Here is a 26,264-nt window from a genome sequence, read left to right on the forward strand (position 1 = left end):
TAAATGGAAGAGTTTGCAGACTTTCTAACCAGGTTCCATGCACAGTTCCTGAATAGAGGAGACAATATGCAGAAACATAAATCCCAAACCTGAAGCTTTAGGTGCTGAGGAAGGCTGTGCTCTTTAAATTATAGGGTCTTTGTGGGGCTTTTCACAACCCCCTCTGTTCACTTCAACTCAAGGCTAAATCTTTGTAGTCGCTTTGTGCATTCTAGTTGGCTCTTGGGACTGGGGATATTTAATACAGAATCCAATTTCAAGCTATGTGATAGGAACACCCGGAATGCCTTTTTTTTAAAAAAATCTTTTTTAACAAGGAAAATGCTGGTTATGTGAGCAGAGGCTGGTGAATTTCATCAGCTTTTTCCCTGAGTCATTAAGCTTCATCTTCAAGTAGATTGCTTTTCAGAAGATGGAACCCTATCAACTTGAAGTTTGTAAGTCTTTTAAATTTTTCTGCATAGTGTCAAATCACAGTCCTTGAAAGAATAAGATGTTCTTGAGAAACGCAGTAGTAGGAAGGGAAAAGAAATATTCTTTTAAAAAACTCAAGTTGATAGATGCTCGTGTAATGGTGACCCTTCGTCAATATTCTATGCTACCGTTTTCTAAAGTTTCTGACAATATACCTAATGTCATGGCTCTAAAACTAGATGCACATGTATATACAACAAATAGATTTTTTAAATGGAAGCAGGGTAGAAAGGAACTAGCCAAATTCTAATATTTAGAGGAATAAATTGAGTAGTTTATGGGAAAACATGAAATTTTTACACAAATCCCTGAGCACAGTTTATGAAACATACAATTTCTCCACTAGATAAAGTATCTAGTGAATATGCCCTTTAAACCAATCCCATATACCTATATTTGAAGAAGTGTTTAAATATTGGCTAAAGTGTTACGGTTTTAATGTTATGTAACTATGCCAAGACGATTATGCTATGGTCTTTTTGTGATAGGCCAGGATTGGAGAGGAGCCAGTGGAAAAGAGTTGAGAAAAAAAGTCAGTGGAGGAAGAAATGCCAATCATTTAATCATTTAATTAGCAAGTGAAGATAGTAACTTACGCCTTTTAAGCAAGGATTATTTTCATCAGTATCAACGACTTACGAGAGAACATTCACTCACTCATTCAACAAACTCTGAATGTCTATTACCTGTCTGGAATGGGAGAGGCACTGGGGCTAAAATCATGAGGTAAACAGATACACTCTCTCTCCTCCTGGAATATATTATGTAGCTGGGAAGACAGATGACAGATGTTATTTTAAATTATTTCAAAAAGAAACAATTGTTAACTCTGATAAATGTTGTAAAGGCAACATGCAGTCCTGCAAGGGTAAGTCATAGAGGATCAGACCTGCTAGGGAAGGCTTTGCTGAAGAAATAACATGTGAGCTGAAAATTAAGATAGTCAGCAGGAACCTAGGCAAAAGATTGTTGGAGTACAAGGTCTTAGGTCAAACTTTTTGCAGTTCACCTTCTCTGGAATGGGGTTGGTTACTGACAGACCTACCTTCTTAGATATGCTGGGGGATGCTTTCACATTTAGAAAATACTGAAAGTGGCTTCTGCAATTTTTTTGAGACTTGCCCCTCTGAGGTCACAATCATGTAATCACAATTAATTTCTTTCCATCGCTCTGCTAGGGACAATGAGGTAGATGGAAGGGTCATCAGTCTGGGGGCCAATGACTGCTGATCTCAAGGATCAGTCCTGTGGCCTTGGACAAGTCATTTTCCCCTTCTCGGCCTGATCTGTAAAACTGGGGAATTTTGCTAACAATATGAAGTTACAATATCCTAATCCCTCCCTTTGGTGTCCTTGGTCAACATTCACAATACAGCACATGTCTATCTTCCCAGGATTTCTGTTCCTGGTAATCAACTGAGCTACTAAATAAAAATTACCCAAACGTGCACAGTTTTCCCTTCTCATGCTTTTCCACCAGCCCTCCATGATCCATCTTAAATGTACAATCTCCCTTCATAAAACTGCTTTTATTGCTAGGAAGTCCCCTGAAAGCCTAACTAATTTGCCTCTACTCCCTTTTCCCAACATGAAAACTCAGGCCATGGTAACTTAAAAGACCTTTCCAAAGCCACACATCTCAGACTTGCCAGGGTTAGGCTCTACCACGAGGTCTTGGATGCTAGGCTCTAGGCCACCTCTCTTTGTGTGATCCCAACCCCAAACGCTAGGATTCTTCTGGCTCACTAATATTGCCTTTGGGTCTCTCACAATCTAGCTGTATGTCAGGAGTTGCCAAACTATGGCCATCAGGTCGAATGTAGCCTGTCACCTAATTTTATAAGGCTCATTTTGTTAATTTTTTTACCTTCGTAAATAATTGGAACAATGAAAAAATGTTTTTTGATGTGAAAATTATATGATGTTCAAATTTCAGTGTCACTAAATAATGTTTTGTGGCACACAGCATGACCATTCATTTGTGTATCGTCAACGGCTGCTTTCCTGCTACAACAGCAGTGTTGACTAATTGTGACAACCCTATGGTCCACAGAGCCAAAAATGTTTACTATGTGGCCCCTTGGAAAACAGTTTTGTGACCTCTGGTGTATGTCATTCTGTGTGTCCTTACCTTCCTCCTTTCCATGGCGACCTCCCATAATTACCCTGTTCATATAAAAGCATACAGGCAGGGACAGAGACTCACCATTCACCTCAAGGAATAAGAACAAATTCTTATTGAGCACTCACGTGCCAGAAACCAGTCCAAATGTTTCACAAGTATTAATGTATTATTCCTCACAGAAAAACCCACATGGCCTTTTACTATTATCATTCTCATTTAATAGATGAGGAAAATGAGGCAGAGGGAAGCAAACTGGCATGATGCTAACTACCCCTTTTGCTGAATACACATCAATATTATGACTATCGTGATATGTCTCTTGACTTCAGCGAACTTTAGTCTGAGTACTCTTAGGGCCCTTCATTTTATTAGTCAATACCCTCAGTCTAGAAGCAAAAGTCATAGTTCCCTTTCCACCTTGGGGAATCATTAATAGACATCCGGACACTCCTGAGGCCAGAAAACACAGATACATTTCTGGAGGCCTTCTATATTATCAGAGAAGAAAAGGAAGATGGGACTTTGTTGAAATGACCTCAGAGCCCTACTGAATTCAACTGTTTCCTACTTCACTCTGAAAAGTCATGCACTTTCCTATGGCCTTCATTTGCTTATTTGTTTCATTTGCTTATTTGATCTCTGCTGTTTCTTCCAGAGCTAGCTGTGGTGCAAAGCAGCAAGAGCACAGATAAGGAGCAGCTCTTCAAAGGGGCCACTGACAGGTGCATGGCCAGGAGAAGAGAGGCAGCGAGGAGTCTGGGGGAAAAAGAGCCAGCAACTCTGCCCAGTCCCAACTCACACATGTCAGCTCTAGGGAGCTCACATCCTCCAGCATTTGGCAGGTAGATTATTTTGGAAGAGCGACTTGGAACTTCTGAGAGACATTCGATATATGACTTAGCACCTCTCCAAACTCTATCCTTTTGCCCCTGCCCGATGCCACTCCCTCTGGGGACTCTGCCCCAGTCTACGCAGGAAGTTGAGGTCTGTGGGTAGGGTAAGCAGTCTGATTCTCTAAACTTGCTGTTAGGACTGGATGCTATACATCGAGCAGAGCAGAGCCACAGTGGGCCCTGGGCCTTATGTTTTAAGGAGAAGCAGAAGTGAGGAGGTGGACAAGTTCAAGAAGCTCAAGGGAGAAAGCACCAGAGCCATTCAGTGCCAAAGAAAGAAAGAAAAACCACCTGTAATGGCCCAGAAAGCCTGACCATCAAATTTCAGGGAGGAACAGATTGGCAGGTGGTCTGTCCCTTGTCTGACCTCTCGAACTGTTACAGCTTCTTTCCTTAAAGGTCATGCTGGAAATTCATCCTGAATTTGGGGTTTACTTGTAAAATACATGGATACAGTGGCCTATGCTATCATTTGTTCCAGATCCCCTGTTCCATGCCTGGTTCTGACTAGACACACAGCTGATTTCAAAAGCCTGGAAATGGCCCGAACATCGCCGCAGGGTTGTCCTTGCTATAAATTAGCAGGGACTGGTTTACAGGTTTCAAAAATAGCTAGGCTTTATTTATTTTAGAAGTCCTTTTCACTCTTTGAAAATGAACTAAAATGCCTCTTCTTCCAGGAAGCCTTTTCCAATATTCTCTTCTTCCTTTCAACTCTATAGAATTTTGCTCATTAGACAATCATAGCAATAGTTCTTATTTGGCCCAGCATTTAGGTACCCTAGACCACAACATCCCTAAGAATAGAAAACATGGTACAAAGAGCAGGGCTCTTGAACAACGTCAAAAACTGGTACTGCCACCTACTAGCTCTTGGATAAGTTATTTAACTGAGCCAGGGTCTCATCTTTAAATTGGGGGAACGACGCTTTCTTGCAGGGCACTTATGAGCATTACGTGAGAAAACATACACAGGGTGCTTAGATTGGCCTTGGGCATGCAGTGGGCACTGAGCAAATGTCAAATAACTCCTCTTCATCATCTGCATTCTCCGAAAAGCCCAGTGCAATGCCTTGCATACACTGAGTGCTCAATAAATATCATGGTTGGGTTGGAGTAAATTGCTGAATCACCCTCTTGCCTGTCTGACTTTTCATCTCACGTTCGATTCAATGAAGAGATTATTCATTATTCTGACTTCACATGTAATGACATCTACAAAGTGATTATTTTTTCTGTCTTTTTAAAAATTAAGATGAATTCTAATACTTGAATTTATTTTTCTCTCTATATTATACAGGCAAGAAACCATCTGTCTGAATTGGTATCGCATGTGCATTTTGTAGGTTATTGGTATGAATATTTTAAAATGACACATAGTAGAAACCATTTGAGATTTTCAGGATATCATTTCACACGGGGGGATACAATGTGCCCATTCTCAGAAGAATTTAAAAAGCTAAGTTTTCAAGAAAGGATCAAATTTTTTATATCTTTGCCTCTGTCTGGCTACTCGCTACTTCCTCTGAGGGCACTCAGGTCCCTCATACTTCCCCACCAGAAGGAGCCTCTGAGGGCACAAACTGGGCACCAACCCAATTTCAAACTACTTTCACTTCTGCTTCACCTTCCTGTGATCCAGGCCTTCAGGACTTTTCTGTCAGCTGATCTGATAAACCAATACAAGTTAACGAATACACCGACGTCAATGGTTTATAAGAATTAACGGTAGCTCTTTCCTGGGTGATGTCCTTGCGTTTTATTAGGGATCTACTAGATAGAATTACTTAATTCAAATGAAGGTCCCATAGCGAGAATTTCTGATCTTATGTTTACAGATGAATAAATGCTTCAAACCCAAAGATGTTTTGCCCCCCTCCAATCACTGTATAGGCGGCTGCCTACAACGTACTTGCCCTTGACCATAAACACATTTCCTTCACTTGAGCTGCCAGTCAGGACTTTTCTCCTTCCATATGTCCTCCCCCTCCTCCTGAAATGGGCTACAAAGTTTCAGGTAAAGAGAAAAAGGTGATTCTCTTGAACCTTTGTCTATCTCCTTACATACTACACTCTCCTGGCGGGGCGGGTCAAAGGACGATCACAGATGTGGAAATAAAACACTTAGAGTTCAATAAGAGTTGTCAGCCAGGAGAGCCCACACAAAACACTTGAGGCAGCAAGGGCTGCAAGCAACCATCTTCCAAGTTGAGTCAACACACTGGAAAAAGGCACCCAGTCTCCTCATTCGTATTCTGAACCGCTCTCGATGAAAACATGCCAGTGAGAGTAGCTCACCCTAGAAGTCTCCAGTTCAGAAAATGGATTGTTTGATTTACAAACCTTACTGAGAGCCTAAATATTGATTAGTTTAAGCATGCAAAATATGTGTTATATAAAATATATTTTGTGGTGTGTGTGTGTGTGTGTGTGTGTGTGTGTGTGTGTATGAGAGCCTGGGAAGGGAGGGAGGCAGGGAAAGAGAGAGATGGAGAGACACAGACACAGACACACAGGGAAAGAGGTATCTTTTGGAAGAGAAGGAAAGAAAACGGAAAATAATCTCACTGTATTTAATGAGGCCCCACCGGACTAGCTCTGAGTCCAAATCAAAATCTCAAAAGCTGACTGTGAAAGCTCACATTGCCAGAATCTACTCCATCCCAATGGGTCAGAAAGCATCTGCCATGTACTTTCACTAAATTTCAAGTATGTCTCCAGGGGGTAGATTGCCCTTTGTTCAGAGAGAAAACTGGAAATGCCTAGTTCAGCAGCCCACTGTCTTGGTCAGCCACTAATATTACTGAGATTAGAACCCAAGTAAGTGATAGGCAGCTAAAGGGGCCTTGAGGGATGGTAGTTGCGATTCTGAAATCTGGGGAAAGTCAGGGAGAATATTTGCCACAAGAGGGAGCAGGAGAATTTGATCAGATGGGAGACTATTTGGTAGAGGTTATGATGAGGGGTCTAACTATAAGGTATGGACAATACTGGAAGATGTTCTGGCAAGAGACATCTATCCCTTACAAGAAAAAAGGGCGGGGGGCGGGGGGTCGAAAGGAGCAGGAAGAAGAGAGATTGCCACGTTTTGATGCCTAAATTCTCTGCAAATGCAAAGCAACAACTTAACAATTTTTGGTTAAAAGCAACATTCATTCACACTGAAAAAAATATAAAGCATGCAAGATATGTACGCTACCATCCTCTTTTACTCGTGTGTTTCTTTTTCCAGATTTAATTTCTAATTCAACTGGGATCTTGTTCGTTTCCATGCTGGTGGGGCAGACAGCTTGCTTCTTAACCTCCAAGCTGTGCTCCCTCTACCTGAAGGCATCAGGCAGAAAGGGCTCCTCTCACTGAATTGCAACATGAAAATCATATGGCAAAGTCCTAAAATGCACTTACTTTGGGAGAAACACATCCATGACCTAAATGGATGCTTTAACTTGCTTTAAAGCAGGAATGCAACTTCATTGGGTCTGCAGAGCTTTTATCCTCATTTATTTTTTTCAAAGAAACAGATTAAATACTGAGAGGGAAGAAGCCATGCGTTTACTTTGCAAGATAAATAAAAGTCTATTTTTGTCTGATAAAAAACATGTTAAATATAGCTTGCTAACAAAATGCTGAAGCTCTCTTGGAATTTTTTTTTTTTTCTGAAACATCATAAGCTTGAAAGAACAATTAATGTGATTCCTGCAACTAGTCCTGACTATACTTCATCTTCCTTTTGTAATTTTATTTGGAGTTCAAACACTGCTATTGCTATATCACCTCTCTTCCCCTTTATGGTCAACAAAATGGTTATCTAGCCCCTACTCTGAATCCAAAATGATCTAGCAGAAACCATTAAATAGTAATGATAGATAGAAAGATAGATGTATAGACAAGTAAGTAAGTAGACGGATAGACATACAGACCGATAGACAGATAGATATAAAGCACAGCCTTCATATTCTTTTAATTCATTACTCTCCTCTTCCAGCCCTGTTAAGCTTTCAAGACGGAGTAAATGAAGTCTGATTGTCGTGGATACTTATATCCTCTGCAACCCCTGCACAGCTCAACAGTCAATGATGGTCTACCTCTGTCCAGTTCTTTATTCCCCCCCCCCCAGTAATTAACATTCCATATTTCGTACAAGACAACAGCTATTTTGGGGGGGGCAGGGAAGCAGGACTCATTTTTTTTTTAGTAGGCAGGAGAAATCTTAGCAAAATAGCACTTAGAATCAAATGGAATTCTTCAAGCAGGTGGAATTTGTAAAATGAAAACCACTCAAGAAAACACATCTTGCTTCTTGATGAAATAAGTGGGTCTTCCCCCACCTTCTCACTCACAAGGCCCCAAAGATGGAACTGGCTCTCCCTTCCTTCCTCCTTTCACACCAGCCTCAGCTCCCAGTTAAGCAAGTTTAGCAAACCCATACCAGAAATCCAAGTAACACAGGATTTGAAAGAGGAACCTAAAGGCAATCACCCTTATTCTGGTTTCGTTTTCTGATCTGAAATGAATGAAACATCTAGACACATTTTCCTCCCTCCTTTCTGGACTTGCTGCAGGAGTAGCTCTGAGAGAGAAAGAGAAAACAGGCGTGTGTGTGTGTGTGTGTGTGTGTGTGCGTGTGCGTGTGTGTGTGTGTGTATGTGTGTGTTTTGTGGGGGGTGGGTGGGAGGTATACTTGCAGAATCCCCTCCTGTTTGCTCCCCATTTCCCTTAGGAAATCTTCACACAGATGCTGGATTGTGGGTGTTCAATTGCTCATATTTGGAGATACTCAAGCGATGCCTTTAACCAGATCTGATCAGAATCTCCACCTACTCCACAGCTCCTCCATGATCTGGATGCCAGTACTGTCTTTACCACATCTGTCATTTTTTAAAAAGCTTCTTCCACTACACCTCCTACTGATATCCTTTTTTCTCTTTTTAGTCTTTACACCTCCAGCAGGACAAAGTTTGTATTGTTATAGTCACAACCACTAGTGGCTGACTAGCAGGAGAGATAAAGAGCGCCAGCCAGGGAGCCAGGCTAAGGGGGGGAGGGGGGGGGGTGGCTAAACATACCCAGTGCAAAGCATGACTTTCTTTCCAGTGACTGCGGACACCATGCACGATTATAGCTCTCTTCAAAAAAAAAAAAAAAAAAAAAAAAAAAAATTCTTTGTTAAATTTGATCACTCTGCTTTCAACCCAACCACTGCCACTTTGTCTGGAGAGGGAAATACAAATTGCCAGCCCCAGTCATTCATCAAATAGTCAACAGAATCCTGGGGGGGCGGAGGGGGAGGGGCGGTGGATTTTTAAAATCAAGGATGCACACATACTGTATTTTTAAAAGCATCGCCGGGGCAGATTTGGTTTCTTTAGCCGACCGTCCACCCATAAGACCTCCCTCTTCTTCATTAAGGAGGAGCCAAGAAGGATATCCTCACATCTCAGCACACAGACCATTTCCCCAAGAGCCAGCAAAGCTCCAGAGGCAGATAATGCAGCTGCAAAGTTCCCTTCGAATCTCGAGGGGGAAAGATGCCTGTGCGCGCCCAATCCCCACCGCACACCGCTGCACGGTGTCCAGAGACCGGGACCCTTCAGCCCACTCCCCGCTGCAATCCCCCCTTGCCTGTTCCGTCTGCCCTGGCCACAACTCCCTCCTCTCCGCAGTCCGTGGCGAAGGAACACCTAGAGCTTGCCGGAAAAGAGACTCGCGAGTGTGGCCTTGGGGGAAGACCCCAGGGATTACCAGGAGGAGGGATGACCTCGGAGCAGAGCCCGGTGGGTGGGGACGCCTGGATGCCCAGCAGCGCAGCATTCCGGGCGGACTTAGCTCTTTGCGCCCTGAAGCCTCCGAGCCCCGCGCCGCGCAGGGTGCAGCATCCCTCCCTAGCAGCCCTTTCTTCCTCAGGCAGCCGGCGCTGGCAGGCAGGCACACTCACGCCCAGACGCACCAGCCCGAGCAATTTCGCTCCCGGAGAAGCGCGGACACCCCAGAAAACGTGGAGGGGCACACGCACGCGCGCACACACACATACACACACACACACACAATTCAGCAGCCAGTCCTGTGCCCAAACGGAGGGAAGTGTAGCCTTAGGAGCACGAAATGGAAAAGAGTTGGCGGTAGCTGACCCCATCCCTTCGGCTGCCCATCCTAAGAGCCTACCTGGTTCGGAAGAGTGTGGCTCGATCCTTCCCCCGTTCCGCGGCGCTAGCAGGCAACGCGGCGCGCTCCCTCCTTTTAAATAGCTCCCGACCGGGAAGAGGTCGCTCCCATCTTCTGGGGGAAGCACAAAGCGGGCGGCGGCGGGCAGGCTCCCGTGCAGCGCCGGCGCGAGCGGGAGCGGCGGCTGCGGGCAGCCGGTGCGCGCGGGCGGGAGGCAGGCGCGGAGGCCGGGAGGCTGGGAGGGCCGGGGCCCGGGCGGCGCGCGCGCTCCCCCTCCCTCCCTCCCTCCCGCGCACACTCGCCCGCCCGCCGCCCGCAGCCTCGCACTCGCTCACACGCGCGCTCGGCCCCGCCGCGGCCCGCCGGGCCCCGGCGCCCTCGGGGACCGCCCGGGGGAAGAGCCGGCGGGTTGGTGCCGCCCCGGGCGGGCGGGGAGCCCTCCCGGCCTCCGCCGCCGCCAAGGTTTCTCGGTTTGGTCCCGGCCCTCGGCCCCGCAGTGCGTTCCGGCCGCGCGCTAGCGCTCTCTCGGGCAGCCAGCCCATCGATTACACGCGCAGACGGGCGCTGCAACTTTTCTTTTCAACCTTCCTCGCCTCTCCCCGCAAGGCAGAACCCTAACCCCGACTTGCCTGCCCATTTCTCACCTCTGAAATTGTTACTCCAGATGTATCTCTCTTCCTCCGCCTTCTATCCCTTGTGCTGAAGGAAGCTCTCGTTTAGCAAAGGGATGTGGGGTTGCATCAATGATTTTCTCTTACCCCCTCATTGTGTTTTTCCTACATGTAGGTAGACGTGCACAGCAGTACCGTGGCTAGAAGCTGCTGACACAAGCAGATAAGGACATGGGGGTGAGGGGAGAGGTGGTCCCCAGCCAAGATCTCTGAAGGATTCTCCGTGTGGCTGTTTCTCTCAAAGATCGCAGCTCACCTGGGAATGAAGACCAAGAAGCTGTTTAACGTGAAAGCCGTGCAGCTTTTCAACTACAGAGAGGAGTAAGAGCTGAGCGGTAAGGTTGAGTTGAGAAAAATCTAATGCAGCAATCGACGAACCATTCATTGGCCTTTCCAAGAGAAGCATTATCATTGCCAATACATCACTTCGCCATAATTAATAAAGGAGCATTGCACCAGGCCCTTGCTCTCTTGACAGCTCATTCATCCTTACAAATCCTTAATGACTTGGCAGGATGAAAGGCTAGACCCACTGTGGAGTTCACAAACCTGGCCCCACATCAGACACACCTGGGAAGCTTGTTAAAAATGCAGATTTCAGCGTCCCGTCTCCAGACTCTGATGTTGAAGTTCTCAAGAGAGACTCCAAGCTTGTGTGTTTAAAGCCCCCGTGGACATCCACCGCTGGTGTAGTCTGGGCGGTTGGGGATGGGGTGGGGTAAGGGGCAGGTGCATGGAGAAGGTGAGAGGAAAAGAGCACCAGGGAGAAAGTTCAGTCCTTAGCAGGGTTCTCCCCGCTACTTACTGTCTGTTCTGTGGCAGCCAGGCCACGGGGGAAAGGAGAATCTGACTCCAGGAACCCCACAGCTTGAGTATGAGGCCAGTGGCTCTCAACCCTGCCTGCACTTCAGAATCTCCTGGGGAGCTTTTAAAAATCCCAGCGCTTAGGCCACACCCCAGACTGATTAACACGGAATCTCTGGGGGTAGGACCCAGGCAGCAGTAATTTTTTCCTTTTTCTTTCTTTCTTTCCTTTTTTTTTTTTTTTTTTTTTTAAGATTCCCCGGTTGATTCCTACAAGTAACCGAGGTTGAGAGCCACTGTTCCGGGCCACTAGCCCTCAACCTTGAATGTGCATTTGAATCTAACCTAGGGATTGCGGTTTCTTATGCAGGCCTAGGATCTGCATTTCTAGAAAACTTACCAGTGGTGTTGGTACCGCCTGAATGAGGACGGTGATTTAATTAACAAGGGTGTTCTGCATGGATCTAACAGTCAGGGGTGCACAGCTTCGCGGAGGAAACCAAGCTTCTTGTCTCGTATGTTCCCAGGAACCATTCTCCCCAAGCAACATTGTCCTTGTCTTGCTAGAAGTTAAAATGTTCTTGACTCTCCACAGACTTTTTGTTAGACTGCACTGACTAGTGGGTGTAAACAGAATGACATGTGGGGAGACACAGAAGGTCACTACCTCTCTGTAAGAGTATGTCCTTAGCCAAAAATTACTTAGGGTACTGATTTCAAGGGAGTGTGAGAGGCAGACGTTTGGCTCACACTCAATGAAAGGGACTTGGAGAGAAAAGCGGCTGCTTTCTAAATGACACAGAGCAAAGCATGTAACTAAAGACTCCACCCCCAGGAAACAGGACCAGGCTAACTGAAGGACACTTTTTTCCCCCAATCTAGTCTTTTTTTCCCAATCTAGTCTCATAGTAGGTTAATTTGAATTTTGGGGAGAAAAAAATCTACATTAAGGTCCTCTCTTTACCTAACGCCATTAAAAGGCAGCCTAGTACCCAGTGATTTGGCACCCTTTTTTGATTTGGCCCCATTTCTGAATACTGAATTTTTTTATTCTTCTTCTTCTTATTTTTTTTTTTTTTTTTTTTTGCCTTTTATTTCTCATTAAAGGCATCTTTACAGGGGTTCCAGGGCCCGAAGGCAAATCAAACCTTTTGCTCCCTCCAAAATGTCATACATGACTGGATTTTTATTGCAAGAATTATCAAAGGCTACATCACTGGCACAAGGCTTAAGGTAAGGAAATTGAGTGGTTTCTGCAGGCTGTGGCTTTGGAAAGAACTATTGTATGTAGGAAGGTGGTGATTTACATTCCAATGCCAATAGTATTTCTTAATTGTAATCTTGAATATGGATTTCCATTCTTTTCATTGAGCTTGGTTATGGATTGCTGATGTTATGTATCCAAAGCAGTATGGTATGACTGTCTAGGGACTCCACAGGGAAATCACTAAGATTTGATATATTCTCAAGATGGTTCTGATTTTCATGAACCAATTCCCTTCCAACCTTCAGGAGATCTTTTAGCAAACTTATTCTCAGACCAAGTATAAATGTGAATAGGCCCTATTTTTTCATCCAGTCTACAGAGAAATGGGACATATGATCAGGGCTACCAAAATTTGTGTTTTAATTTTTTTTAACACGTATTTATTATTGAGAGACAGAGAGAGACAGAGCAGGAGCAAGGGAGGGGCTGAGAGACGGGGAGACACAGAATCGGAAGCAGGCTTCAGGCTCTGAGCTGTCAGCCCAACGCGGGGCTCGAACTCACAAACCGCGAGATCATGACCTGAGCCGAAGTCGGACACTTAACCGATGGAGCCACCCAGGCGCCCCCAAAATTTGTTTTTAATGTTTAATATTTTACTAGAACCCTCAATAATCTTTCCTCATAAGGAAAACAAGTACATGAGTTATATACAAGTACACAAGTATAAAAAAGTAAACAAATTGTAATATCTTTCCTTTTTACTTTGAATCACTTAGGTCAGAGGTACCATTGTTATTTTTCTAGTCTTGGGTCTTCTCCAGGGCGTGAATTTGGAGCTAGTCATTCCCCACCTCGTTTCCTATTGTGCCGGCCTTCACACTCAACTACTTGCTCATTCTTGGGCTTAGTCTGATACCGATTTCTACATAAGAAACAAATAGTATAGTCTCCCGAGCCTAATCAGCAAGCAGAGCTTAGCCTTGGCCACTCTCCCACATCTAGGAACTTCAGGTGGACCACTGGCAACATATGTGCTTTGGGTTTCCTTTGGAAACAGGGCTTTGATTCAGGGATGACTGCAGGGACTTTTTGTTGACTTCTAAGTGCTATCGTTCCTCCTCACTGGGATCTTGTTCCTGCAAGTAAACTTTTACTTCTCTGTTTTGTTTTGACTAGTTAAGCACCACCCTGTGAATTCCATCCAGTAAGTGGACCCTGCTGCTGGGTGGGAGCAACCTCCCCAGTAGACTCAAACTTATAATCCATAATTCCTTCACTGGCAGATCGCCTACTTCCTCTGAACGGCTCACAGTGTTTGGATCAGGGACCTGCACTTCCACATTTGAGCAATTTATAGTCAAGGATTGGGCTTGGACCAAATCCTGGCACTTTTGTTCTCCATTTCTGCACCTTATTACATTAAGGATTTTACCTAGTCAGTGTCCCACAGTTTTACCAATGATAAGGTGACCAGTGAGTAACTCCATGGTAGAATCATTAGCCAGAGCAATTAGTGGATCAGTAAAGAACAGAAACTGGTTAAGAGTTAAGGATTTGGAGTCAGAATATCTGGGTTTGAATCTCATCACTGGCTGTGTAATCTTGCAGAAGTTCTTTATCCTCTCCAAGTCACAGTATCTTTGCCTGGAAAATCTAGATGGTAAAAATATCTTTAAAGGAGCCATAGGAAGGATGAAGTATATATAATATGCTTGACATAGTTCCTGATCGTAGTAATTATTTAATAAACGATGCCGATGTTATACTATTATTGGTAAAGTTCCATAAAAATGATATTCATAAAGTAAGAAAAAAAGTGTCTATATAATTGGGTTCTACATAATCAGGCCATCTCATTATCAATAATGATCACGCTATCATTTGTACTATCCAGAATTCTATACAATAAATAAATCCAGGAAGATGGATGCTCTACAGTATAAGAGTACTTTCATTCACTGTAATGAAAGAAGCTGTTGTGTACTTTCCAATTTTGTCTGAAGTACAGAGTGTAGTTACATGTTGGATAAAAGGGGCACCACATTTTTTATATTGGTTTGACACGATTTCAAATCCACTTGTTTATGACAAAGACCAAAAAAAAAAAAAAAAAAAGTTGCTTTTAGAAGTAAAGTTGTTCTGATACAAGAATGAAGGAAATTGTGTCAGGATATCATCATCTCATCTCTTCTCACCAATAAGAACTCAGCAGCTCAGCTGCTGAGGGCCCCCGTGAGGCTTCTGGATAAAAACATACAAAAAACAACTAAGGCAAATGGGCATTTAGACTATAAATACCGGAGAGTTTGGAAGGACTATCTGAGAGTGTTCAGTCTGGGCAAGGCGACTCCTTGCTCATCTAAAATAGCTCTCCAAAGACCTTGGGGCATTAGCTCCCGCCTTGGTAAAGGCGATTCTTACTGGCAGTGATGAAAACCATCCAGCAGCCCTTGCAAAGATCATCTTGCCCATCAACACCAGAACTACCGTTCCCTAGCAACGTGGTCTAGCAACAGGGAACTTTTACTTTCGCACTGACAGCTGGACATCAGCTCGCAGTGGGCTAACCCATCTCTCCCAGGTGCCAACTCCTATAAAGGTACAACTGCAGTGAATGTGGACTTTATTCCTTTCCTTTCCTCTTGCCTGGAACAACAGTGTGATTAATCAATCATCGATTTGGAGTGTATTATTTCTTCATTGGAGGCATGTTGTTCTTTATTAAGAGGCATCCTGTATGCTATTGACTTGTGACATTCCCGCAGTGAATCTGCTTCAAAGAAATTTCTGGCAAAACAAACTCTGTCTCTGGGCACTAATTTGCTTTCCAAAACAAAACAGCATTCTTACTGGATCACAGTATTTCTTTTCCTTTAGGTCTGGGTATTAACTTGATCCCATCTCTGTGATAATCTGAGGGTATGATTTCCAATAGAGTCATTTTATTTTTTTTAATTTTTTTAAACGTTTATTTATTTTTGAGACAGAGAGAGACAGAGCATGAACGGGGGAGGGGCAGAGAGAGAGGGAGACACAGAATCGGAAGCAGGCTCCAGGCTCTGAGCCATCAGCCCAGAGCCCGACGCGGGGCTCGAACTCACGGACCGCGAGATCGTGACCTGAGCTGAAGTCGGACACTCAACCGACTGAGCCACCCAGGCGCCCCTCCAATAGAGTCATTTTAAACAAATTCCACTACAATGAAAATTTTGCTTATCACATCGATTTTATTAACAGATGAACTTAACCTGCAGGACATAAACTTCTTCACTAAGTTTGCACAAACTTTCCTCAGTGTTGATTCAAGGACTCTCTACCAACAGAGATTCAAGATCAAAGCCTCCAGGGTACTCTGTACCAGCAAGCTGTTCCTCACAATCTCATCAATCCAGTTCCGAAGCAATGTCCCTGTGAGATTACACTTCAGCTTTTTTCAGTAAATCTCTTTTCTAAAGCATCATCTATGACATATAGCTCCCTTACTGCATCTTCGATTGCTGGCCACTGATCAGAATATTCTGAGAACCACCAATGTTTTAGCAGTTACCAAAGTGTCCAGACAGTAGCCCTTGAAAATGGTGACAGCAAAGATACCTAAGAAGGACATAGACTGAACTTATGGTGTCTTCATCCATGGTTTTTAAGATGCCGATTCTGCTACCACCAGAAGTATCTGGAAATAATGAAACTATATGCCTTTGTCTCTAAAAGTTCAGAATCTTTTCTAGTGTGGCCTAGAGCCTAGCAATCATGAGCAAGAAAAGTTCCAAAGCTACGTTCTATTTTCCTTTTCTTTTAAAATCTTATCCTGTCACTCAAAAAGCTTAACCGTCTTTGGATTTGCTTAACATTTTTTGAGAGTGTATACCAAAATAAATGTCATTTGTGTAGCTATTGAAATCATTTGCCATATACAACCTAACTTGTGTTTATGGAATCCTTAGGAACCAATGAGGGAGTTATGATTACCCTCATTTTACAGACTGAGATAGTTCAAACAGATTTACCCAACCCCGGCTACGCGTAAGTATCCATTAAGTATACTTAAGCTCAGACCCACTCTTGGAGTTTCTGTTCTTATTGGTTGGAAGTGGAATATAGGCCCTGGAAATGTTTTAAGTTCCTGAGTGGTTCTAAGTTTCAGCCAGAGCTGAGAACCACTGGCCTAAGATCAAATAGGTAATTAGTGGTAAGGACAAGTGAAACAAAAAAATCCCTTTACATCTGCCACAATGATGCTTGTAGTCTGCTATTCCATCAAACATTGGTATTTAACAGGATATAAAAATAGGGACTCTTCTTGGCAACTTAAGAGAGCTTGCAAATGTTTGGGGGCCTTTTACATCTCTAAGGGGCATAAGTGAGTTTTGTAATTGACCTGACAAAAATATACAAGCAGATTAGAAGAGATGATCAAGAAAACTGAGTCCATTGGCTGCGTGGCCTGTTTCTGTTTTGTTGAACACTCAGTCCCCAGCATCTAGAGTAGTTTGGGTATATGGTAGATGAATTAATAAAGCACATATTGTCCCCTGTAAAGGACTGGCCTGTGTGGACAGAAGATGGGCTTTGGTTCTAGGGTAAAGTAAACTCTTTGGCCCCTGTCCAGTGCAAATTGCAACTCAATAGCAATCATCTCCTTGTAGCTATAGTGCAGGCCCTGGTTAGCAACTGACATGTCACCATATCCACACCCACAGTCCTGCCTGGCCACCTGCTCTGTGATGACAGACAGATTGTCTGTGACATTGCAGGAGGCCAGACCACACAGAGATGGCAATCTGACCAAGCCTCAGGCGTGCGCCTGTAAACTGACCCTTTGTCAATTATCTCAGGAATTACTTATAAGCTCATTTGGCCCACTTTGTAAGAATGTCAGAGAATCTCTTATTTCCTGTTAAGAGAGGCTCTTTAGGCATATAATTTATGGATATGTGCTTGTTTTTTCATATATTATTTTTCAAGAACCAAGGAATCTGTGAATTCTCTGATATGTTCAGAGTCAGTTATCAAGCAACTCTTACTAAAGGCAAAAAGTGAGGAGGGGCAGAGACAAATAAAATGCAGTTAAGAATGTTAATGTCATGTTAATTCATTATTTCATTCATTCCTTTATGTGTTCATTCAACAACTATTGATGAAAGCCTACTCTGAGCCAGGCACCGTCCCAGATCTGAGATACAATGGAGAAAACATCAGTTAACTTTCCCATCCTGGGGGGACTGACATACTACTATAAAAAGAAGAGGTGGGAGGCCACATAAACAAATGGACACATAATAGGGTATCAGATGGAGATACTGCTATGGAGGAAATGAAGCAAGGCAATCAAGATCGTGACTTCAGGAAGCAAGCACCAGTTTAGGTGGTCAGTTTCACAGACACCTCGATGAAGTTGGAATTTCCTATTGACCACGCGATCCCTTTTTTTGAGAGTCCCAAACAAACGAATTGATAGAGCACAGTGTTTTGTTCGCTTGATCATTTGAGTTGATCTGCCTTGAGCTGAGGCTCTTTTCGAAATTCCCGCCTCAAAGTAGCTGGGCATTATCAGGCCTAGTTGCAGAGGCACCGACACGTGGTTTGCACCTGTGCGTTCAGGTGCACATTCGTCTGAAGTAAATCCAAGAGTTGTTCCAGAAAGACAGCTCCCAGAGGTTGCACACAAAATGCCTGTATTTCTTCTAAGGCAGAGCTGCTGCAAGAATTCTGAGTGTCCCTTCAGTTTTTACTTAAAGGATGGTGCCTTCATACAACTGGATGGCAAACTTTACATAAGAGAGCTGTCAGACCTCTGATCACAAAGTCAACAGCACTGGTGAGGAAGGAAGGGGAATAACATGTGTGTAGTTACCGATGGTTCTAGTGCTTCCTCCCATGAGTTTGTCACACTTCCTGTATCCTTCCTTCTACATTCTTATCTGAGATCACAAAATACATATAGCGCACACACACACACACACACACACACACACATTGAGCTCACACACACACAACACTCTTACACAAATGCACACGTTCACAAACACAAATCTTAACTGTGGCTAAATATCTAATTATTGGTAAATCATCATCTGCAAATTTGCAAAAACACATGAAAATAATAGCTGACTTCTAATTTTTTTCTGACTTTATTTAACCTTAATTGTCTTCAATTGGCCGGATCTTAAATACTGAGTTTCACATCAGCTTAGCAGCTCATAGGCTAACACAGAGTACGACCCATGTACTGCCCTCTTTCAAAATGAGTGATGATAGATTTGAGGCCTAAAAAAGAGACTTGATTTATGTATCTTACAGATCTTAAGAGACATTTGGTTTTTGTCTTCCTGTTTCTTATGTCAAAAAAAAAATCTCTGCATCTAGAAATTGCTCAAAGAAAACCAGATTTGATATGGAAATTATTCACAGCAAAATGCCAACCTAACTCAAAATAGATGATCAATACATATGTGTTGAATAAATGATGCAAATTAATGGAGCATGCCTTATTATAGGGCAATCATGTAAAGAAACTTTGCAGATTTACTGGCTGAATTTGTAAATCATTCGGGCAGCAAATAGTAAGTGACTACTCCATTCAGTGCCATGAACTAAGTCCTGTGGGAGTTAAAAACATGAATTAGATACCTCTAGGAATTTAACTCCACAGTGAGAATCAGACTCTGAAAAATTTTGAGCACATGAGGGCTAGAGCCAGAGAAGCACTTCCTAAAGGTACATCTTGAGGAGGGTATGAAATGTGTCAAAGTGAACATGGTCAAGGATAAAGAGACCAGTAAGGAGATGATCGCAGTCATTTCACGGTAGGCCCCAACCAGTACGTGAACTCTAAGCAATGACTGGAAAACAAAGGAAGAATATGTTTATCTTTCTCCTTGGCTCAGAACTTCAGCAGAGTCTCATTACTACTGCTCCTTCCCCAGCCCAGTATTTTTTTAAATCACTGAGTTTTCACTTTCAGAGGAAGCCTTCTGGATAGTTCCAATTGGAACACATATGATGTCTGTAAGACTGTTAGTATTCTAGGAAACAAGTCTCCTTTAAGTGTGTATACTAAAGGGGTGGGGATGGGGGGGTCATCTGGCCCAACAGGCAAGGAGAGTATTTCATCCCTGGGATGGTGCATGGTGATAATAAAGAGTAGACAACCCTCAGTGAGTTTTATTATTATTTTTAAATTCTCCACAAACAATGAGTCCCCTATTTTTTGCACCTTAGTGTTACTGTTCCCACTGCCTGACCCCCTTGATGAGGATGGCTGCCTTTTTTAATAGGATATGGGAAACTGAGAGTATCTGGTCTTCTTTCTATGACTTATATCTGACTTGTAAGTAGAGAGCAGGTGAAAAGATCCTAACCCCCTCACCCCACCCTTACAGCCACTCCACTAGTAAATTGTCAGACATTTACATCTACTGTGTGGGAAAGCCAAATGGAGCCAAGTTTGACAAAGTATGGCCTTTATAAAGAGCCTCTTACTTCCCCTTAACTAAAACTGCTTTTAATATTATTTTAGAAATATATAGAATAGATGAAGAAACTCTGAATGTAGTCATAACATTTAATCAAATATTTTTTGCCTTTTGACCACACACACACACTCACTCACTCACTCACTCAGAAGAACACTGTTTTGCTGAAAGCAGTCTTATTTGTTCAATAAAAGATTCCGGAAGAACCAATTAGCTTGCTTTTTCATATGTGTCTCTGACACCTCTTGTGACACAGCCTTATTCTGACACAAACTAAAAAGCTGTACATTTGTCATTAGGAGAAATCTAGTGTTAATTGATCACTAACAATACTTGGCATTGTAAGATATATTTTTAAAAGGGAAAGCATGTATTAGATGTTTAGATCTTCATCCTTTTGTTTTAAAGTGAAATGTTATTATGCATCCCGATGTTTATAACAGCACTATCCACAATAGCCAAATATGGAAAGAGCTCAAATGTCCATCGATGGATGAATGGATAAAGAAGATATGGTATATATATATATATATATATATATATATATATATATATATATACACACACACACACACACACACACACACACACAATGGAGTGTTACTCGGCAATCAAAAAGAATGAAATCTTGCCATTTGCAACTACATGGATGGAACTGGAGGGTATTGTGCTAAGCAAAATTAGTCAGTCAGAGAAAGACAAGTATCATATGACTTCACTCATATGAGGACTTTAAGAGACAAAACATATGAACATAAGGGAAGGGAAACAAAAATAATATAAAAACAGGGAGGGGGACAAAACATAAGAGATTCTTAAATATGGAGAACAAACAGAGGGTCGCTGGAGGGGTTTGGGAACGGGGAAGGGCTAAATGGGTAAGGGGCATTAGGGAATCTACTCCTGAAATCATTGTTGCACTATATGCTAACTAATTTGGATGTAAATTAAAACAATAAAATGAAAAAAATAATAAAATAAAATAAAGTGAAATTGTATTTATTTTATTCAAAAAATTTAAGACATTTGATTTTTTTAATGTTTATTTACTTTGAGAGAGAGATAGAGCAGGAGAGGGGGCAGAGAGAGAGAGAGAGAGAGAGAACCCTAAGCAGTCTCCATGCTGTCAGCACAGAGCCCTACACAGGGCTCAAACTCATGAACTGTAAGATCATGACCTGGGCTGAAATCAAGAGTCAGACACTTAACCGAGTGAGTAACTCATGTGCCCCTAATACATTTGATTATTAATTAAAATTAAGTTTTAATAAACTTATTTAAATAAAATTGCATTAAGAAAGGAAACTTTTTTTTTCCTTTTTCTGTGAGAGAAAGTATCTTATGGTCAGAACAGATGTGAGTTTGTATTTTGTGGAAATGGGCTTGAAATTTGGTAGTTACCTGCTAGCAATACAATCACAGATAAAAATCATTTATTCATGCAATCATTTATTGAGTTTTTAAAAGTAACTGTTAAGAAAGAGACCGTGTGAGACATAAGGAATTATGGAGAACACATGAGAAAATTGGGCTTTCATCCTGAGGAAGAAAAGAGACATTAACCAAATTGCCCAATTTTCTACTACAGGAAGATGACCATTTTTAGAAGATTCTGTTCTTTTTATATCTTCCATAAATGCTTTCCCAAATTACCCTCTTACACCTATAGATAAGAAGAAATATTGATAGCCGAAGTGAACAAATTAATTCTGGTTCAATTCTGAAATTGACAATGCATTTCATAACTAAAAGATTCCTATATTTCCACCTGTTTACTTGAAGTTAAAATTTCTGCATTGTAGTATATATACAAATAAGCAATTATGCACATTGTGTTATGTACTCTGTCAGGAGTTGTGGGAGGACAGTACTCAAAAAGTTCCTCCTCTCTGAGTAATGAGAGGAGGCTCCCAAAGGAATTGTTTTAAAGACTGTAAGAAGCAGAGACTGACACCTGATTTCCCAGTCTTGTCTCCAATTTGCTTTTGAATTATAAAGTCCTGGGGTGATGAAAAGACCACCAAGGAGAAACGGGGTGTGGTGGTCTCAGAAGTGGGGCTGTAGCATGGAGATGAGATAGGGCTGTAGACCCAAAACAATAATCCAATCACACAGAAGTTGTTCCATGCCTGGAAAAGATGCTGAGGAAAGGGTTCCTCCCTAGTGGGAACAGTTAAGGACTTTACCTGACCACACGAAGCATATAACCAATGGGATGGGTCAGCAGTAGGATCCAACATGAAGGAGTTGCAACCTTGCCCCAAGAAGTGTTCCCCCTCCTCCATCCCTGCTGAAATAGTACAGGAATGTAGAAGAAAGATGGTGAGCAGAAGGTAGACAATATCCCTTCCTCCCCAAGTCTTTAGAGCAGTGGTTCTCAGTTGGGGTGGTAGGGCTCCTTAGGGGCAATTTGGAAATTCTTGGGGGTGTTTTGTTGTCACGATAACATGGAAGTTGCTATAGACATTTAGTGGGCCAGGGTCAGAGAGGCAACGCATATTACAATGTGTGAGCCAGTTCCATACAGTGAATAATTGTTCTTCATTTCATAGAACTTTCATATGTTCTATAGGACACTCATATAGGTGAAGAAACTTACTATGAGAGCCTAGAACCTAACTCTCGTTTTTGTAGGAGTAAATATTTTTTGCAAGTTTTGACTTAACGCTGATTTTTCCAGGAATGTAACAACTGTGTATATTGAGGAAAGAAAAAAGTACTTTGTTTTATTTGAAAATTAACAAGAGCTGTCCACAAGTTTGGAAAATCACTTCATTGATGGCAATGTTGCTTGTTAACCAACATTTGTAGCTGTTGCCCTCAGGGTAGTTCTACATAATGGGACAAGCATCTGACTGCTCCAACAGATCTTTTGGAATGGCGATACCTGAGTTTTATAAATTGAACAGCATATTAGCTCATTTTTAGAATATTGGCATTCATTCCCCTTTTATGGTATAATTAGAACATTTTACAAAATTGTTAAGAATTATACATGGAATGGGTTATGTTATCCATTAATTTTATTTCAGAATCATGAAGAGCTTGCGACAGCATATTTGTTGTAGACGAGGGAAGTTGGATGTGAAGGAATTGATAACCTCTCCAAGTTTGTAACTGTCTAATACTTGCAAATGTAGTCTGAAGTGTCAAGGGCAGGAATTGGGGGAGAAATTTGCATCAATTATGAGCTTGAAATTTAACGATACATGTGAATGAGTCAATTACAATAATGAGGCTCGCTCAATAACTCAAATTGACCAAAAATTTTCTGCATTGGTATGCCTTTTAGGGAACCACTGCTGGAAAGGAGTTCCACCAGAGAACTCCACTGGAGACAATCATTCCAAAATGACTTAAGGACCTTCCCTGTAGCTTTTATATTCCAACTGGATGATCACATACTGGAAAAGTGGAAAGAATGTGTAGTTAACAGTTTTGCTACTAACTAGTCGCTGCCAACCTTGTCTCTTTTCGTCTCTTCTACAGAACGATGATTTGCTAACTTTTGCTTCTTCATTAAAGGTCATAACAGCCCTGAGCTTTGCATCTCTTGCAAACCGAGAATTCAAATAAATTTTCTGTCTCTTTCAATATGATTCTGAGAATCATAAAGTGCAAGAAGCATAAAGTGTTTGCAATGACAGGAACTGTGATTCTGTACCTTCTTACATTCCAAGATACTCAGACCCATAGCTCATGTTGATTGCTTGTCCTTCTCCCAAACCCAACCCAAGGAGCACAGATGCTAGAAAGTTTCACTTGGTCTTTCCATTTCCAATGGATGATGCCAATTTCTTTATTCACATACATGATGTACCTGAAAAAACCTATTTATGATTACTTGACATCATTAACTCATTCTAAATGGCCCAAGAGGGCACTAAATATAGGAGTGTCTAGATGTTGAGATGAGTTAATCATATATTCGTATAGGAACAGGTGCTCTAAAACCAAAATATACAGAGAAAGAAAGAAGCTGGGTACGTGCTTTAAAAGATGGATTAATTTGAGAGTGAAATCCCACCAGGAGGGAATAGTTAATTAAATCCTCTGAAAAGAATGGAATGGAGCCCCAAGGCTGGCTGGAGTCTAAACTGATAGAACACAGTGTTTATCATGCCCCTTAGGGTTTGTATCTGACCCTCGGGAAGGTTGTGCAGCTTCAATTTTTTTCTGTCCAAAGATTTCACTGTTAAGCCCCAGTTACCCAGCTTGAAAATGTCTCCTACTGCCCAGAGATGAGACAGGGGTAGGGACTGATGTAAACCCAACGCCACTAAGAGGACAGCTCAACGTAAAAGGATCTGCTTTATAGAGCATGGCCCATAGATCACACAACAGCACTGCCCTCCTTAACAAGGGTCAGCATCCTGATGGTTCAAGTTGCTTCTGATGAGGGATGATGGTGCTATTAATTGTTTAAGTATTATAGAAGAAGGAAAAACTCTAAACTGTTCCATTCACTTCTCCAAATTCTCTTTTTCCTCTCAAAAACACTGCTAGCTACCATGTTTGTTTCCCTTTGTTTCTTCTATAGAACGCTGACTTCCTACTTACTACTTTTTGCTTCTTCATTAAAGGTCATATGATGTCTCTTTGCATTTGACATTCACATAAACAACTCATGTCCTTTTATTCCCTCCAGAATGCTATTTTCTTTCATCAAGTCCTTATTAATTTCCACTTTTTCCCCCAAAAAAACAATAGTGGTTTCCTTTGATCCTTTGGAATTTACTATGTGTTCACCATCTTTTTCTACCACATTCATGATACTACATTTTTATGGCTATCACCTTGTAATCTTCACAAAGTAATTTGCAATAACAAAATTGAAGATTTTTTCAGATATTATCATATTCCTGTGCAAAAATGAATTATTATTAACTGTGTCTATAACGTTAAGCAAACTAGCTCAGGATCCTAGGTCTCAGGTTGAATGTCTACAAAATGGGTATTGAACTGATTTCTGTCTCTTTCCTCCATTAAACCATTGAGATTTCATGATATAAAGTCTCAGCTTTCACTTTAGGTTTCAAAGCTCATGTTCCATCATTTAGTCTACATCATATGTCACAAGAGAGGTGATGTGGATTTATCAGCATCCTCCTCCATATTCGGAAATTCCCTTTATCTTGTTCAAAACACCGTCATTCACTTTTTCTGGAAAGATAACTTTGAGATAATACTGACTGTAGTGGTGTTTACTTACTTAAAAATAAGTGACGTTTGTGTATTTTTTACTGTTTATTGCTATTGCTTTTTACAGAAAAAAAAATGTTCTTTCCTGTCCATCTAAACAATAATTTTTCAAGTCAACAATCACTCAATTGTTTTGATGAGGAAGACTTTTCATGTCTTTCCATGTGGTTCCCAGCATTGCCCATTAAGTTCAAGTAAGCTCCTCATGAAAGCAAAAGAATTTTTGGATTATCATAATTTTCTATCTTTATTGTAATTTCTCTTAATTAAAAGTAGATTTTCTTTTCTGCACTTTGTGTCTAACTCGGTGTGCAGAAATTTTTTGTACATAATAATCTGCCTTTAAATACATCCCTCACCCTTTATCATATTAAATTTCAAACATAAGTAAAAGAAGGAGAAGTAGAGCTAGTCCCCAAGTACCTACTTTCTGCTTCGTCAGTTCACAACAAATTGTCGAGTCTGTGGCATCTAGATGTCTCCTCTAGTTGATATTGTTGATATCAACTAGTTGATCTTTGTTGATTTGTGTTGCTATTTCAAAGTCACTCCTAGATATTACATTATTTTCATCAGTAAATACTTCAATGTATATTTCCAAAAGAAGACTCTTTTTCATAACTGCAACAACATTGCCACACTTAAGAAATTGACAATAATCATTTAATTCCATCAGATATCCCGTGAAGAAATGGCTCTGATTCTCTCATTAAACAATATGTTTGCCATTAGTCTGTGAGAATAGTGATCCGAATAACATTAAAACATTACATATGTATGAAGTGTCTTTAAGAACCTCTTTACCTATAAATCCCTCCTGTCTTTATTTTTGCAGTTGAATGTTCTAAGACATCAAGTCCTTTGTTCTGTCAAGTTTCGCGCATTCTGGAATTTGCTGAACACATTACTATGATATCTTTTAATGGACTTCTGTCTTCTATCTTTTCTATAAATTTCATTGCTTATCTGGCATGACTGTGTCATAGGGAGTCTTGTGTATATACCTCACATTTTGTCATATCAAGAAGTAAATGATGTCTGGTTGCCCTCTTTCTGTGTTGTTAAACTTATTAGTGTGTTCAGGTATCCTTGGCTTGATTCATCTATCATAAAGTTCCCATCTAGTGTTTTCAGCAACCATTGATGATTATTGCCAGATCCTTTATTTCATTGGAGATTTAAAATTAGAAATATTCTGTCATTACTTCATAATTTACTAATTGGAATTCTTAAAAGCAGAACTTTCTC

The 26,264-nt window shown here is 41.6% G+C and overlaps 1 protein-coding gene and 1 long non-coding RNA gene across 12 annotated transcripts in view; one reads left to right on the top strand and one right to left on the bottom strand.

The window, feature by feature from the left end:
* The window catches only part of SLC8A1 (solute carrier family 8 member A1), a 380,167-nt gene that overhangs the window by 315,492 nt on the left and 38,411 nt on the right, over nt 1-26,264 (bottom strand). For 2 of the 11 annotated variants that reach the window (XM_060653263.3, XM_060653280.3), the window contains one exon: nt 10,299-10,581. The exons of 2 other annotated variants lie outside the window; for them this stretch is intronic. Coding sequence is in view for 6 of the 9 variants with exons in the window: in XM_060653319.3 (XP_060509302.3) it covers nt 9,235-9,303 (69 nt within the window). In the remaining 3 variants the exon portion in view is untranslated. Of the gene's footprint in view, nt 1-9,234; nt 9,471-9,654; nt 9,771-10,298; nt 10,582-26,264 lie in introns of those variants that run through there. 7 more of the 11 variants (XM_060653319.3, XM_060653230.3, XM_060653311.3 and 4 more) reach the window with 5 other exon arrangements.
* LOC132691738 (uncharacterized) lies at nt 10,558-20,245 on the top strand. Its single transcript, XR_009615969.3, has 3 exons — nt 10,558-10,660; nt 12,237-12,362; nt 12,796-20,245. It is a non-coding gene; the product is annotated as an uncharacterized LOC132691738 (long non-coding RNA).

Source organism: Panthera onca, chromosome A3, assembly GCF_046562875.1.
Source record: "Panthera onca isolate mPanOnc1 chromosome A3, mPanOnc1 haplotype 2, whole genome shotgun sequence".
Classification (NCBI taxonomy): Eukaryota; Metazoa; Chordata; class Mammalia; order Carnivora; family Felidae; genus Panthera; species Panthera onca.